The sequence below is a fragment of the Procambarus clarkii genome, chromosome 77, assembly GCF_040958095.1.
Source record: "Procambarus clarkii isolate CNS0578487 chromosome 77, FALCON_Pclarkii_2.0, whole genome shotgun sequence".
NCBI lineage: Eukaryota > Metazoa > Arthropoda > Malacostraca > Decapoda > Cambaridae > Procambarus > Procambarus clarkii.
In genome coordinates, this window is record NC_091226.1 from 16,010,285 (window position 1) to 16,027,680 (window position 17,396).

A 17,396-nucleotide genomic window follows, 5' to 3' on the forward strand; every position below is an offset into this window, starting at 1 on the left:
ATTTAAAAATATATATCTCTTAAGTTAAATAAATAATACCACCTTATCGCCGGTGTCCGGACACATGAAAATTACCTAGGTATCAGTATCCAGCCAGGCGGGGATTACAGGCTGCACAATACTGATAAATTATGTAATGCACTACTTGTGGTCGATCTCGAACCTATTTATGATGTGACGAGTTATAGTGAATTTTGTAACTAGCTCATCAAGATAGTAACTTGCTTAGCTAAATGAATTGTGGGGTTCGGTCCATTCATTTTCTTTCTTTATTATGAACCCCATAATACACATCCCGTGGGCGGTGGTGTAAAGGATTACAGAGGCACATAATCGGTTCAGGAACTGAACCCTTTAGTTCGTTTAGCTAAGCAAATATCAATCTTTTGACGCTAGTTACAAAATTATTAATGTACACATACTTATGCATACATGTACATATTCATACATATATACATACACATACATATTTAATCACCCACACAAATACACACTTCAGTAATCTTTTGTGTCACAAGTAATTCAACAAGAGGCTCACAACAGTCACTATACAAGGCACTTTACATCTATGAGGAGTCGCACAGTTACTAGTCTTGCTCCACACCCACCCAACTGCGCGGCAGCTTTACAGTCATGTGCTCCACACCCACCCAACTGGGCGGCAGCTTTACAGTCATGTGCTGCACACTTACCCAACTGGGCGGCAGCTTTACAGTCATGTGCATGCATTACCTACAGTTAGCAAATTTTGGATACTTCGCTAAGATTTCGGGCAGCACATCATTATGAATGAAGTACTTACACATTTCATGAACACTATTGATGTTGTTATCTTTAAATTCTGCGATTTTTTCACATTCCATTATATAATGACGCAAAGTATGCGAATAGTTCTGCTGACAGAGTTTACATTTAGTCAAATCTACATCATCAGATGTTACAAACTCCCAGAGGTACTTGTAGCCGAGCCTAAACCTAGCAGTGGTAACATCTAGAAGTCTGCTAACATTATTGGATGACCCATAGACGTGCGATTCATCAAAGTTTATACAATATTGTGAAATTGAGAGTCAGTGTAGTAACATAAATTGGTAAATCATAAATATTGTAAGTTAAGAATCTGATGCATGTGTGTGTTGGGGGGGGGGGGGGGGGTTATACCCTTGGTAAGCGAGAGTGGAAAGTAACCTTAGACGTACTGCGGTCAATGTGGGGGGCGAGGGAGGGTGGGAGAGTCAAATTCACCCTCCAACATCTGGGCATAGTACCAGCAGCCTCCACAATACTCCATCAGCCTCCAGCTGATGCTTGTAGATGCCTCATCTAACATTGGTGTGGATCTACTGATCCACACCAATGGGTATACCAACACCCAAAATATTCTGAACTCTGTATTGTACACATGTCAGGAACTATGCTTAGTCATCTCAGTAGAGAAAACAAAGATCCTGAACCGACACCCACCCAGACGTGGTGTGGCCGTTCGCAAAATGCAGTTGGATGATGGCTCTCTGCTCGACTATGTTACCAGATACAAATACCTTGGTCGTGAGGTTCTACTGTACCGCAATGTTTTAGCCAGACTGGGTCGCCAATGTAGAGAGAGGCTCCGTGCTCTCAAGGCTGTGGCAGGCAAACACAACTGTACCGTACAGTGTTATATATTTATTTCAGTTTGAACAATTTTTAACATTAAAGGATAAATTCTTTAATTGGTTGAAATTGGTTTTAACATTCGAAATCTAATTTGTTGATGTTATAATCATATTTGTTGATGATATAACACTGTACGGTACAGTTGTGTTTAATTATGTTTTGCGATTCCTTTGGAAAAGGTATTTGTGCACCAAGTACTACTAGGTCATTATGAGATATGCTGAATGTTGTCAATATACCATCTGAATACGCTTCACTTTGCGTTAATCATTGAACGTCCTAATGATTAAGGTCACCAAAAGGACTTAATCAGACCTCAATGGATATTTTTACTCTCCCTCTCTCTCTCTCTCTCAGAGCATCCCCTTATGTGTTGTATGTGGGTGCTGAAGTTCAGTCTCTTGTCTATGTATAGGTGAAGGAGCTTTCCATAATTGTTATTGCTAATGTTTACTTGTAATACTGGGTATATACATCCAGTCCAGTGTACTTACCCTCGACCGCGGCGAGGGTAAGCCGCGGCCGTATGGTCTGAAACCCACAAATATTTACAATAGGGGGGGGGGGGGATAACATTTCCTCTTCAAGCACGCGCACACAAATGAACTATGTTACTTAACTGGAAGCACTCGTACAACATAATTTACACGATATCTCAGGATTATTATACTTCTTACCAGTATATATACAGTATAGTACCTAGGAGGTTCTCTTCAATGATATCTAAGATAATTAAAAGAACCCAAACAAACTACTGTGGAAATGTGCAGGACAAACATATCAATTGCGACACTAGCTCTCCACATATGGCATTTGCTTAATTTAGAAACTGTACTTGTGGTCGATCTCGAACACATGTTGTTGATGTGACGATGTGTTATGAATTTTGTGGCTAGCTCCTCAAGATTGTAACTTGCTTAGATAAATAAATTGTGTGTTCAGTCCCTGAACCCATTATGTGATAAATTAACTAAACTAAAAACTATAGTATGGCGACGAAACCTGAACTGCATAATGTAAATAGGGATTAACCAGAAAAAGATATAGGTGAAGAATAACACCAGATAACTGTAAAGCTGCCGCCCAGTTGGGTGGGTGTGGAGCAAGACTAGTAACTGTGCGACTCCTCATAGATGTAAAGTGCCTTGTATAGTGACTGTTGTGAGCCTCTTGTTGAATTACTTGTGACACAAAAGATTACTGATGTGTGTATTTGTGTGGGTGATTAAATATGTATGTGTATGTATATATGTATACGTATGAATATGTACATGTATGCATAAGTATGTGTACATTAATAATTTTGTAACTAGCGTCAAAAGATTGTGATTTGCTTAGTTAAACGAACTAGAGGGTTCAGTTCCTGAACCGATTATGTGCCTCTGTAATCCTTTACACCACCGCCCACGGGATGTGTATTATGGGGTTCATAATGAAGAAAGAAAATGAATGGACCGAACCATTGGGAGACGGTCGGCCGAGTGGACAGAACGAGGGACTTGTGATCCTGTGGTCCTGGGTTCGATCCCAGGCGCCGGCGAGAAACAATGGGTAGAGTTTCTTTCACCCTATGCCCCTGTTACCTAGCAGTAAATTAGGTACTTGGGTGTTAGTCAGCTGTCACGGGCTGCTCCCTGGGGGTGGAGGCCTGGTCGAGGAGACACTAAAAAAAGACCCGAAATCATCTCAAGATAACCTCAACATAAGATAACCCCACAATTCATTTAGCTAAGCAAGTTACTATCTTGATGAGCTAGTTACAAAATTCACTATAAGTCGTCACATCATAAATGGGTTCGAGATCGACCACAAGTAGTGCATTACATAATTTATCAGTATTGTGCAGCCTGTGATCCCCGCCTGGCTGGATACTGATACCTAGGTAGTTTTCATGTGTCCGGACACCGGCGATAAGGTGGTATTATTTATTTAACTTAAGAGATATATATTTTTAAATGTTGTCACATTAACGGCTACATCTTCCTTTCTTCTGACATATAGATTTTTAAGATTAATTAAAATATATGGAAACTAATTATACAATTTATTGGCTGGTGTGCAGGGCTTCCCACTCTCAGAGCTAGCCATCAAGTAACTATCAAAACGCATATATCTTCGATTTCACTTCAGTTATATTTATGACAAAGGATTTTAAATGTAGCCTATATTTCTACCTTTCTGATGACATAAATACTTTTGTTAATTACAATATCTAGATCAAACTAACATTGATTTTCAAAAGGTTGTATATTTTCCATCAATGGAGAGCATCAGCCAAGAAGCCTTTAAAATATGAATATCTTTCCTCACTCAATAAGATCTAATCTCTGAATAAAACGCAAAAAACGACTTGATTGTAACCTATCCACCACTGCCCATTGGATGGGGGAGAGGGGGTTATGTGTAGGATAAACATATCAATTAGTAACCTATCCACCACTGCCCATTGGATGGGGGAGAGAGGTTATGTGTAGGATAAACATATCAATTGTGACACTAGCCCTCCATATATGTCAGTTGCTTAAATTATAAACTGTACTTGTGGTCGGTCTCGAGCCCATTGTTGATGTGACAATGTGCATTGACTTTTGTAACTAGCTTATCAAGATTATAACTTGCTTGGCTATATGAATTGTGGGGCTCAGTCCCTGAGCCCATTATGTGCCTCTGTAACACTCCACTATCGCTCATAGGATGGGTATGGGGTGCATAATAAATGAATTAAACTAAGCTCTGCCTTTTTGATAACATATACAATTATAAGCTTTATTTGTGAATCTCAATTAATTAAACAATATATCACAGAGCCTGTAGGGTTCGGTGAGATGAGCGAAGAGACATGGGAGATTTTACATAAGTGCAGTACATGGTAGTTTAAGTAGCGAACGCATGTCAACGAATAACGAGTATATATAACAAAACTATTGTCCTATGAAGTTGATTTAACTTCCAAACATATATTTTTTAATAAATGTTAAATGTTTTCTGGCTAGTTATGTTAGATTTTATTAAAAATACGTATTCTACTTGTTAACATTATAATTGAAATTTGTGATAATTTGTGCAGAGAAGTGCGACAACTGGATATGCCAACAAACACTTTCCAAACAACGATATATCTTGGATAAGTCGCTCCCCACAACATTGACGCTTGGACCGTCGACTTCCTTTGATGCTACTTATTTACTTATTTCATAATGAAATTGTATTAGTTTGGAGTAAATATATGTTTTCTCATGTTCTGCATTCAGCACCCACATTATAGTGAGTAAATATACCATATTACTTCATTACTTTGTAGCGAATAGATTATCCCAATAATATACTCGCTCCAAATGCATTGTTAATATTCCTGTCAACCTTTGGAGATGAATGAGGTGAGGCGTTGCCCGGGCAACACGGTGAGGTGTTGCCCGAGCATATAAGCAGCAGAATAGCAAACATTAACTAGTCTACTTTCAAGTGTGGTCTAGAGCAGACACTTGCGAGATACTGTACCGACGCTCAGTGCGCTCAACTCACACCAAAGTATCACCTGTGTACTTCTGTATATTCGACCAAATATATATATATAATATCTTAGTGTCTGTGTTTATTTGTCACCATACTTTACGTAACAATAGAACCGTTACATTGGTGACCCAGTGAGTGAAAAAGAACACCTAGTCACAAACTAGATCTTCGTCATGGATTTATCTACCAGGTTTCCAGCATACAACGCAGATGAGCCAGAATTATGGTTCATGGAGATGGAGGCTATTTTCGACCTTCACGAAATTTCGACTGAGAAAGCCCGATATGCCTGTGATCGAAATATTGTTGAAAACATCTTGATGACTTATTAAACCAAAATTATTTATTAGTCAGAAGAAAGACAAAAACGCGAACTATATGTTAAACCTCTACCAGACAAATATTTTAAGTAAAACCGAAGATATTTGTAGTTTTATAAAAGGGGCAGTTTTCAATGCTCGTCGAGCTCGAAAACCGCAGCATTCATCTCAGAACCATGCCTATTTCACACCTTAAAAAACGTAAGAGTTTTATATGTCACAAGAAAGATATAAATATAAGCTTCATTCTAAATACCTTACCATGGGCATATTTAAATTTAAAGCGAAGATACGTGTACTTTTATAATAGCCGAGCTTTGACCCCGGACAGATTGATCGACCGAGCAGCTTCACTTTACCATAGACATATTTAAAGTTCTAATGAAGATACATGTATTTTAAAAATTATTGAGCTCCCACCCCGTACAGACTGAACGACAGAGCAACTCTCTCTCAGATCAATGTTTATTTCACGTAAATTCGTTAATAAACACAAATGTTTTATGTCTTAAGCAAGATAGAAATATGAGCTTCATTTAAAATACATTACAATATACATATTTATAGCTCAAGTGAAGATACACATGTTTTTATAGTAGCGCTCAGTAGCTTGTCGGGCATGGAGTGCAGACGCCTACGCACTTGCCAATATATTGCATAATTAACAAAGATACGCTAATAAAGCCTAAAATCTTATATGCCTCCAGAAAGACCGAGATATGAACATTATTATGATTGCACCAAATGAAATATATCATGTTCGAGAACAAAGATATATCAATTTTAAATTAAGTTTCGACTCTTGCTCGGGCGAGAGAGATGGGGGCGACTCTCTCCCCATCTATTGGAAATTCTCTCCACAAAAGACCCAAAGCTACTCAAACCCTCCTAGAATTATTTAAGTTGTAACGGTTCTATTGTTACGTAAAGTATGGTGTCAAAGTATGCAGTCTCCGTGGTGTAGTGGTAAGACACTCGCCTGGCGTTCCGCGAGCGCTATGTCATGGGTTCGTATCCTGGCCGGGGAGGATTTACTTGGCGCAATTTCTTAACTGTAGCCTCTGTTTAACGCAACAGTAAAATGTGTACTTGGATGAAAAAACGATTCTTCGCGGCAGGGGATCGTATTCCAGGGACCATAGGATTAAGGACTTGCCCGAAACGCTACGCGTACTAGTGGCTGTACAAGAATGTAACAACTCTTGTATATATCTCAAAAAAAAAAAAATAAAAAAAAATAAACACGGACACTAAGATACTATATACATATTTGGTCGAATATACAGAAGTACACAGGTGATACTTTGGTGTGAATTGAGCGCACTGAGCGTCGGTACAGTATCTCGCAAGTGTCTGCTCTAGACCACACTTGAAAGTAGACTAGTTAATGTTTGATTGATTGATTGATAAAGATTAAGCCACCCAAGAGGTGGCATGGGCATGAATAGCCCGTAAGTGGGACAATTTTTTTTCTCAGTATTCTGAGGTTGCATTTAACCATCAAGCTGTTATCGCGGGGGAGGATACTGCTTCACAGTCTTTATGAGGGTGTCCAGCTGCTGGAAGTGCTGCTATGACATTATTAGTTCCTTTGACATGACGGATATGAGCACTGAGCGTCGGTACAGTATCTCGCAAGTGTCTGCTCTAGACCACACTTGAAAGTAGACTAGTTAATGTTTGATTGATTGATTGATAAAGATTAAGCCACCCAAGAGGTGGCACGGGCATGAATAGCCCGTAAGTGGGACAATTTTTTTTTTCTCAGTATTCTGAGGTTGCATTTAACCATCAAGCTGTTATCGCGGGGGAGGATACTGCTTCAGTCTTTATGAGGGTGTCCAGCTGCTGGAAGTGCTGCTATGACATTATTAGTTCCTTTGACATGACGGATATCCGAGGTAAATTGGGAAATAAATCCCAGGTGGTTGGCTACTCGAGGAGAGTGAGCATCACCCTTGGCCGCCAGCGCATAAGTGAGAGGTTTGTGGTCTGTGAGGATGTCAAAGTTCCGCCCCTCGAGAAAGTGCCGGAAATGTTGTATGGCTGAGTAGATGGCGAGCAGTTCCCTATCAAAAGTGCTGTACTTCTCTTCAGTGGGTGACAGGCGCGCTGAAAAGAATGCAATTGGGCGCCATTCTCCTTCAACGAGCTGTTATAGTACAGCACCAATTGCTGTGTTTGAAGCGTCGGTAGATAGATTGGTGGGAGCGTCAGACACTGGGTGTGCGAGCAAGGTGAATTCCGCCAGCTTGTGTTTTATGTCGGTGAATGCTGTCTCTGCCTGGGGAGTCCACTCCAACGGAAGACGGGACGTGAGTTTCCGACCACGTAAGAGGTCGTATAAGTGTCGCAAGATGTCCGAACAATGTGGGATGAATCGATGATAAAAATTCACTTCACCAAGAAATTCTTGCAACTTCTTTGGAGTAGATGGGCGCGGGAATTCCTTGATTACCTCGATTTTCTTCTCTAGTGGTTGGACCCCTGCTGCTGACACACGGTGTCCCAAGAAATCCAGCTCTGGAACATGGAAAATACACTTCTCGGAGTTGAGCTGCAAGCCGAAGTTGCGCAGACGGGTGAGAAGGAGTCGGAGGTGTAGCAGATGTTCTGTTGGTGATGTACTGGCCACCAGCAGATCGTCAATGTAGGCGTAGCAAAAAGGAAGGTCCTTAACTACTTGGTCGATGAAGCGTTGGAATGTCTGGGCTGCATTCCGTAGACCAAAAGGCATCCGGATGAATTCAAACTGTCCAAAAGGTGTTGTGATCGCTGTTTTCGGAATGTCTGCCGGTTCCACAGGGATCTGGTGAATCTGACAGTTGAGTTTAATGATGAAAGAGGCTGTGTCGTCTGTATATAATAGATTGCTCGTCATAGAGTCGTCTCTTAGCAACTTGAAGTATGTGATAACCAAGGTATGTAGGAGTGTTGACTAGGAGAGACTTCTGCTTGATAGTGCTTATCACACAATCTTTACTTAACAACAGACTGCGCTTGAAGAAAGGGTTGCAAGCGTGTTTCAGGAATGCTCTACGATCTGTGACCAAATAGTGTTTGTTCCCATATTTAGAAACATCTGTGAGGCTCTTTCCATTTATAGAGTTTGATACGAGTTTGAAAGCATTTTTTTATAGCACATTTGGTACTGGCTCGTCCACGAACATTGGTTTCAATGAAATCTTTAAGGTAGGTCTCCTGCTCAAATTCATAGATGTCGTGAACTTTAGCTACTTGTAATCCAATATGCATGAGCAACTGTAACAAGTCAAGACTAACCAGGTAATCTTTCTGAAGAAGGTGTGATGTGATTAATTTAGTGTTTTTTTTAGGCATGCCATGTCTTTTTTCTGTAAGAATATTCTTACTGTATGGTGAAATATGTTCTCTGTAATGCAGGCATGAGAAAGAACTAGTGGGAGCTCATCCGTATATCTTGCTTCCTCTGGACTAACCTGCAATGTATCACACAACACCCAGTATCCCTTTGGTCCGTCACACATGATATTCTCCAAGCCCTGGTCTAAGAGTGTATTACATTCATTGTGAGGCAGCTTCCGGATCCCACCATGAGGGAGCAGTTCAGTCATGCACGCTCCATATAGTCTGTTAAAGTCCAGGTAGATGATGTAACTACTAATATCACCTGGATCTAAACCTGTGTGCTGGTTCTCTACATTCGTGTATTGTCTAGTCACTCTGGTGAACCCACCTCGGAGATTCCAGCAAAGTAAGTTGTATAACAAGGGATCTGACACTTCATCAAGTTCAATTTTAGATTTAAGCAAGAATACATCCCAAGAGAATTATGATAGAGAAATGTAGTGGGAAATGTCCAATTTGTAGAGAATAAGCATGGTACCTCGCCAGACTGTGAACACATCAGCCAACAATCCAGTATCGACTTTGAGGAATAGGACGAGATAGTCTCCAATGTTCCTACATTGGGCTAGAACAAAAATTTCTAATGCTTGCTTATATTCTTTTCTGATAACTCTTCATCTTTCAATGTGTTATAAAACTTAACCCGTGAAGGAAGATGTGGTTCATCTAGTACACTCAGATAGGATAAGTAATCATAGCAGAAGGCTTGTTTACCCTTTAACAGTTTAGGGAATGCGTCTTTATTTACACCCTGTAACATGGCCAATGTGAAGGCGATAAATAAGTAATTATCAAAAGAAGGCACCAAGCCGGGAAGGCTATGTAGCACCATCAAAGGTGCGGAATAATCAGAGGGCGCTAAATATCACCAAGGATGCCAATATGAGAACAGAAGCGCATAAGGCGAACGATATCAAAAGCATCCGAGTCACCAAGAATTCTATCGAGGGACAGGTGACCGCGAGGTATGGTCGAAAAACAAGACACACACTCGTCCTGGAAGTCAGGACATTCAAGAAGAATATGCACAACTGTAAGAGCGCCAATGAAGTTTGGACAATAAGGAGCAAGGCGGCACACCATTAAGTGACCGTGAGTTAAGCATGTAAGACCAATACACAACCATGCCAGAGCCATTTCCCACCAGCGATTACGGTGAGAGGAGGAAGGCCACGGGAACACACTACTCTTAAGTGTACGCAGTTTGTTACCAACAACAAAAGATCAACAACCCTGCCAAAGAGCAAGGATGGAGGAATGAATAACTGGGTAAAAGTCAGAATAAGGAATACCTTTGCGGGAGATGGGACAAGAGCAGATACCTTCCCTAGCGGCACCGCCCTCACGCTCATTTAAAGAGACACCAACATGACTGGGAACACAGCAAAACTCTACTGTCTTAAATCTAATAAAGCATAAACAATAACATAAAGTTCTGCCGTGAAAACACTAGTCTCCGGAGGCAGGCGACACATATAAGTGTGGTCAAGAAAAACAACAGAGTAGCTTACACCGTCTGCAGACTTGACCCATCAGTGAAGATGGAAATGGAGCGGGAGTGTGAAGAAAAGTGTTCAAGGAAAAGGCGTTTCAAAACCGTAGGAGGGGTAAAAGCTTTAGTGATGCGGGTCAGGGATTTACAAAATTTCGGAAGAGGGACCCTCCAAGGGGGCAAGGACGGAACAACAGGAGGAGAAATATTGGTAATATGAACCGAAATAGAATCATGCAGGCGAGACAACTGGACAGAAAGAGGGAGGTAGTGAAGGGGGGAACAGGAACTACCGGAAGGGTAAAAGTCAAAGCACGACAGAGGCGAGAGTATGTTGTAAGGACCTCGCAAGATAGTGAAGACAGTAGCGATCATAGCGGTCTTGAAGAGATAGGAGGCCAGTGTCAACATACAAGCTGAGGTTAGGAGTCGAACGAAAGGCACTAGAGCTGAGGCGTAATCCAGTATGGTGCAAGGCATCTAGACGGCGAAGAGTAGAAGGAGAAGCTGATGAGTAATCAGGGCAACCATAATCCAGTTTAGACCGTACGAGAGAGGAATGTAAACAGAGAGGAGCATGCGCCAACCCGGTCCCTAAGAAATATTGGACAAAGCCTTGAGGAGGTTAAGGGCCTTAGAGCATTCAACGCGTTGGTAAGAGATACAGGTTGGCCAAGACAAACGAGTGTCAAAGATTAACCCCAAAAGCTTAGCAGAATCCTTGTACGCAAGGGGATGACCATAAAGCTACAAAGAGGGACGAAGAACGACATGATTTCGAGTATAAGTCATAGCACAAGTCCTAGTTGTAGAGAACTTGAAGCCATGATCGCTAGCCCAAGACGGAGGTCTTGGGCTAGCAAAAGCAGTACGAATATAGACCAAGTTCACCAGGACATCCATGGTGCTGCAGCACTTGTGAAAACCAAATTGAGAAGGGAAGAGGTGGTGATAATGTTCCAAGAACTACATCAGACAAACGTTAACCATACCTTCAAAGAGTTTGCAGACACAACTCGTGAGGGCAATAGGACAGAAATCCTTAGGGGGGATGTCCTGAGAGGCCCTGGTTTCTGAACAGGGAGGACAACGCCATCGAGCCAGCCCTCTGGGACCCACGACGACTCTCAAACCCGATTATACAGACTCAGTAAAAACTGAGATGTGCATGTAGGGAGATGTCGATGCATCTTATAATGAATATCATCGGAGCCCGCAGCCGTAGAACCACAGAACTACCACTTGGGGGCCTGGTAGCCTGGTGGATAGCATGCAGGGCTCGTAATTTTGTGGCGCGGGCTCGATTCCTGCACCAGGTAGAAACAAATGGGCAAAGTTTCTTTCACCCTGAATGCCCCTGTTAGCTAGTAGTAAATAGGTACCTGGGAGTTAGTCAGCTGTCACGGGCTGCTTTCTGGGGTGTGTGTGTGTGGTGTGTGGAAAAAAAGTAGTTAGTAAACAGTTGATTGACAGCTGAGAGGCGGGCCGAAAGAGCAAAGCTCAACCCCTTCAAAACACAACTAGGTGAATACAGAGGGCCAAGGTAGACCGAAGTTCAGAGAGAGAGAAGGGATCAGTACAGGGAAGTCTGAGATGGGTGTTGAAATCTAAAGATGAGATTCAAGAATATTCTTACAAAGAAGGAAAGATTGAGGAAGATGAGAACCAGAGCTAACAGACGAAAAGTGGGAACCCAGTTCGGTCGCTACCTACACCAGGTCTGCCACAAAAGTAGCATGGAGGTGAAGGACCAGAGAGACATCGGGAACAAACTTACCCGCTATCTTGCGGATTTGCTTCCAGATCTGCGGCCGAGGAGTATCGAACGTATTGATGGAAACATAAGATTCCCAACACTCGCGTTTCAACACAGTATGGTCCTACAGGCCACAACATCTGCCTTCTGAAACAAAAGAAAAGAATCAGCTGTCTGCCGGCGTTGGTGTTTCTTCCAGGCTGCACGCTTACAGCAGACAGCCCGAGCATAGTCCGCATTCCACCAGGGAATGCACTTCCGCATGGTCTGGGAGGTAGAGCGAGGAATAGAGCGGAGGACAGCGTCGAAAACGGTGTTATGAAAAAGGCGGAAGGTACGAGGGAGAGGCAGAACTGAGAGGTCGGAGAGAGTAGTACAGAAAGTAAAAAGGTTCCAGTCAGCCTTGGCAAACTGCCACCTAGGGAAGGAGAGGGGAGGGTGAAAAGAGAAAAAGGTAACAAGAATGGGGAAATGGTCACTGCTATGGAGGTCATCAAGAACCCGCCACATAATATCTAAGTAAAGAGACGACGAGCAGAGAGAAAGATCAAGACAAAAGAGGGTGCGAGATCGAGAGTCCATATGGGTGGGTGCACCAGAATTCAGAAGAGACATGGAAGAAGAGAGAACGAACGGATCGAGAAAACGACCTCGGGTGTTTGTCAAAACATCATCCCAGAGGGTATGTCGACTTTTGAAATTACCCAACAGGACAACAGGCTCTGGCAAGGAGTCCAGTAGGTACTGAAGATCGAAAAGAGACAGCGGGACATTTGGGGGGAGATAAATGGAACTAACCTTATACCATTTACTCACAAAGACACAGGCAACAGAACATTGCATAGGCCATGGAAAAAGTAGGGGGATGAAGGGAATATCAGAACGAATCAAGAGAGCAGTAGTGTTATGGGCCCCCAGCAAAAGCTGGGGAAGAGGGGGAGAGAAAGGAATAACCACGAAAGCGACCAGGACGAGCACTAAGCATCGGCCCCTGGAGACAGACACAAAGGGCCGGAAACTGTGTATCAGAAGTTGAAGTTTGTGGAAATTGGCATAATATCCACGAACATTCCACTGAAGAATATACATCGTCAAAAAGGAAAGGACAGCAACAGAGAACAATGAAGAATCAAAGATAAAAACAACACAGCATGTTAAATAAGCCCAGGATCAGGGTCACCGAAGTCAAGGTTAGGGGGCATGGGTAAACTGAGTAAAGACGGAAGGAAGGGAGTGGGAGGACAGACCAGAGGCGGACGGGCAGGGCCTGGAGGAGGAGGTGGAGGAGACAACCGAGAGGGCCGGTAGAGGACAACAGGAGGAGGAGGGGCAGCGCACCACAGTAAGGGCAGCAACCGAGAGGGAATCGGGGGCTAAAGAACCCCCCCCCCCCCCACAGCAGGGATAGGGGGCCCTACCACCAAAATGGGAGGGGACGGAGTGATTCCATTCCACCAGGGAATGCACTTCCACTCTCAGAGGTGGGGGCGAGGAGGAAAGCGATGCGTCTTACCCGCCGGGAAGGAGGAAGGAGAGGAGCCAGGCTTACGTTTCTGACTCTAAGAGACAGGTGTTCCAGCAACAACGTACTGGGCGACAGACTCAAGCTTCTCAACAGGAGAAGAAGAACGGGAGCAAACAACACGAAGATTGCTGGGAGCATGATGGACAACAACCTGTACAAACAGGTGGCGTGGAGCTCTAAGAGACAGGGGAGAAGAATGGAAAGGCGGATCGGAGGGAGATGGGAAAGAAGACACAGGAGACATGGCAGACTGGGAAGGAAGATGGGAAACTCCAGATGGAGAACCAGGAAGGGGAACCTTCGAGACAGAACGTAAAGGAACAGAGGAGGAGGCGGTGGGCGTGTCTAGGTCTAAGGCCTGGCAACGTTTGTGAGACTGAAAAAGGAGGGAAGGACGAGGAGAGGAAGAATGCAACGCGCGAGCATAAGATACACCAGCGAAAAGGGGGAGACGGCAAACCTGGCATCTCACCTCAGGAAAAGACAAACGATCCCAGTGTTTCAAGTTGAGGACAGCTGTCTCAAGCTTGTAGTGGATACCTGCTTGGGAGAAGGTAGGGTGGGCCTCACCGCAATTAAGGCAGCAAATCTGGGGAGAAGAGCACTCCGACTTGGAGTGACCTTCGTCCCCACACATAAGGCATAGAGAGACAGTACTGGAGTATCTGAGGGTACAATGCCCGAGCTTCCAGCGCTTATTACAAAGCTGAGGAGAGGGAATGTACTCCTGAATGGAGCACCTGGCACTAGCAAGAATAACAAAGGGCAGAAGGGTTCTACTATCAAAGGTAATTTTCACAACTCGAAGAGGCTGACGGTGACGACCACGAGGGGGTCGAGTGAACATGTCCACCTGGAGAACAGAATGGCCTTGGGCTTCGAGGACATGCTTAATATCCTCGTGGCAGTCCTTGTAGTCCCTAATACTTTTTGCTACATGGTGTGGGAGGAGAACAGTACCAACATTGGCATTTAACCGAACATTCTTGGAGACCCGAACAGGGGTCTCCCCAATACAGGATAATGTGGCTTAGCGGGTAGCTGCATCCTGAGAAGGAGCAGCAATGACATGCGTACCAAGACGGGTGGGGTTAAAAGTAACAGAGGCATCTACCGAATCAACAAGGTGCCTTTGGAGGGAGAAATCGTCGGGAGGAGTAGAATCCAAATGATGGAGGTCAAAGTATTTAGTCCACGTAGCAGGACCAAGTGTGCAAGAGCGGCTGTGGCGGGAACGGCAGTAAGAACCCCTAGAGAGATAGAGAGGGGTTAAAAGGCACAGTAGTCACAATGAGAGATGGAGTCGCGTCAGGGGACGAGGTGGTCACCACTGGGGACTTGAGGCTCGACCCTACCACAGAGGAGGGAGGAGAGTTGGGGGGGCGGTATGTAGTCTGGTCTGAGCCCAATGTAGCTGGGGCTACAGAGCCAGGTCTTCCATCACAGTCTGACTCAGGGGCCTGATCACCCACCCCATGGGCCTGTGTAAGAGAGGTCGTGTCGTCATCCACAAAGCAATCAATTGAAACATTCTGTGTCCTGGAACCAAGGGATATCACCTACCAGGGCAGCCAGGGAGGCCGAGCACAGGCCAGTGCAGGAAGGGGTTTGTCATCCATAGCAGTGCTCCTCCCTTTTTAACAAGGGAGTTCTACTGCATCGTCCATTCTCCCACACTGGTGCAAAAACCTTATTCCCCTTATTGTCCCAGCCTGGACACCCAGACATTCACTCAGGGCAGCCCCTCATGGGTATCCATTCCAGCGGGCAGTCTAATGATTCACAAGGTCCCTACATTGTGCCCACCCACACGTACAACACCCAAAATGGGGCAGGAGAGGGGCAAAGGCAACCCTCACCGGTCCTAGGGAGGTGTATGAGCTCCTCACCATGACAAGACGACACCACAGAGGGGCGTGAAGGCGGTAGTTTCCCATTATCAATAGGATCTGTAACTATTCTTCCTAGTGACCCATTGAGAAAGGCTTAACTGTCCAAAAATCGTAACTTGTTCACGTCGACTTTCATAAGCTTGAAACCAACCCGAGCTAGTACATCTACTTTCATCTCAAGTCGGTCCTTCATCTCGTTTAGGATCACCCCTAAATTATAGAAAGCGTTATGTGAAAAAGTTGAAAAGGAACTTATGAGAATTTATACATTGTAAACTGCATCTATCACAGTAAGTGGCTTTATAATTGTGAGGTCTTATTGTTTGATCATGATGTCTGACTTTGAATGCAACTTCCCCGTTAAAAGGTTAATCACAGAGCTCACAGACCGTCTTTGTCTCAAATAAAGTTTGTTGTTGTGGGGACATGTGAAGTGCATAGGATACTAGCCCCCCTCTTGATTCTAGCCCATGACGCTTCTAGTGTGGTTACAAAGTGATTGACAATGTCCTTATCTAAGTATGTGTCAACGTTCATCTGTCTCTCAATGATAATGTAAGCGTATGCTACCGCAGTGTGACATGATCATTCCTTTAGGATTAGAGCGATCTAACATACACTCAAAATCATAAAAAACACATGTGACTAGTGTAACACGGGGAGGGTGTTCTCGAATTATCTTTCCTTCTACTCCCCCTCTACCCGTATTCTTACTTTTATTCTCTACAAGGGACTCCAAAACTTTACTAAAGCCGACTCCACGCCACGTGGTAATAAGACGATTGACCGACTTAGGATTCTACAACCCGTATGACGTGACATAGACTTTGAGCAAAACCCTAGAGTCGCCTCCGCCGCCACCACCAGACCAGTAACACTGAGCAATGATCGAGGTCTGGATCGATCATGCTAATTAATCAACCTTGGGGCTTGATCTCCACTATAACCGATATGCCCTTGGAAACTTGAGTGTGGAATTAATTCACAATCAACGGTAAAGATGACTTCCGATTTGGTGTTAGAATCGGCGCCCAATTCAGCTCTGCCTCGTAGGGACCACGTGACCAGGACAAATTCATATACATATACATACACATGGAAATAATAAAAATGCAAATTATTAACTAATTAATTTATTAAAAGAAAACTAAAACAAAATCTAAATGGTTATCACTCCCTACTTGACCTGAACAGCAATGAATTGACTATCCCTATAAGAGCTCATAAAGCAACTCTACCTTGGGCGACCAGCTCAGATGTTGGGGCTGGTCTTGGGGGAGGTAAGATGGTTGACCTCTCCCAGTTGATCTCGAGTCCGCACTAATCTCTCCTCATCTGGTCTTCCCAAGACTAGAGCATTGTATCCTTCCGCATAGTCTAAGTTTTACCAAGTTACTAGCAAGGTTTAAGTTATAACAATTAACCTCTGTTTGTACTGAATTGATCCAGACTGGTTGAATTATTTTACTGAAATTAAATTACACAAGCATCTAACGGCAGAGCTGTTCCCGATCCCCAAAATGGTTATTTGAACTTTGAGAAATAGTGGACATGTCAACTCTGATGACCTATGACCGCCAGGTCACTCCGCCTTACAACTTAGATCTGATTCGTGACGTCACTGATGGTGACTTAACTCAATAATTAGAATACTCTTGATATTGCACCCAGTAATATTATACAATACAATTTTAATACAAAATGAATAAAGGCTAATTTCTCTAAATAAGTGAATACTATAGAATGGTTCATTATACGCAACTATGAACAGAGACGCCCACCATTTATGACTCAGACCTGCTAATCCCCAGAGGAATGTGCGTTGTTGAGGTCACGTCCCTACACGAAACTTCTG

The 17,396-nt window shown here is 43.6% G+C and overlaps 1 protein-coding gene across 1 annotated transcript in view; it reads left to right on the plus strand.

Moving 5' to 3' along the window:
- The first annotated feature begins 13,891 nt into the window (after window positions 1–13,891).
- The window catches only part of LOC138357316 (mucin-22-like), an 83,627-nt gene continuing 80,122 nt past the window's right edge, over window positions 13,892–17,396 (plus strand). Inside the window, exon 1 of the mRNA XM_069314007.1 lies at window positions 13,892–14,015. Within this exon, the coding sequence (XP_069170108.1) occupies window positions 13,892–14,015 (124 nt within the window). The remainder of the gene's footprint in view (window positions 14,016–17,396) is intronic.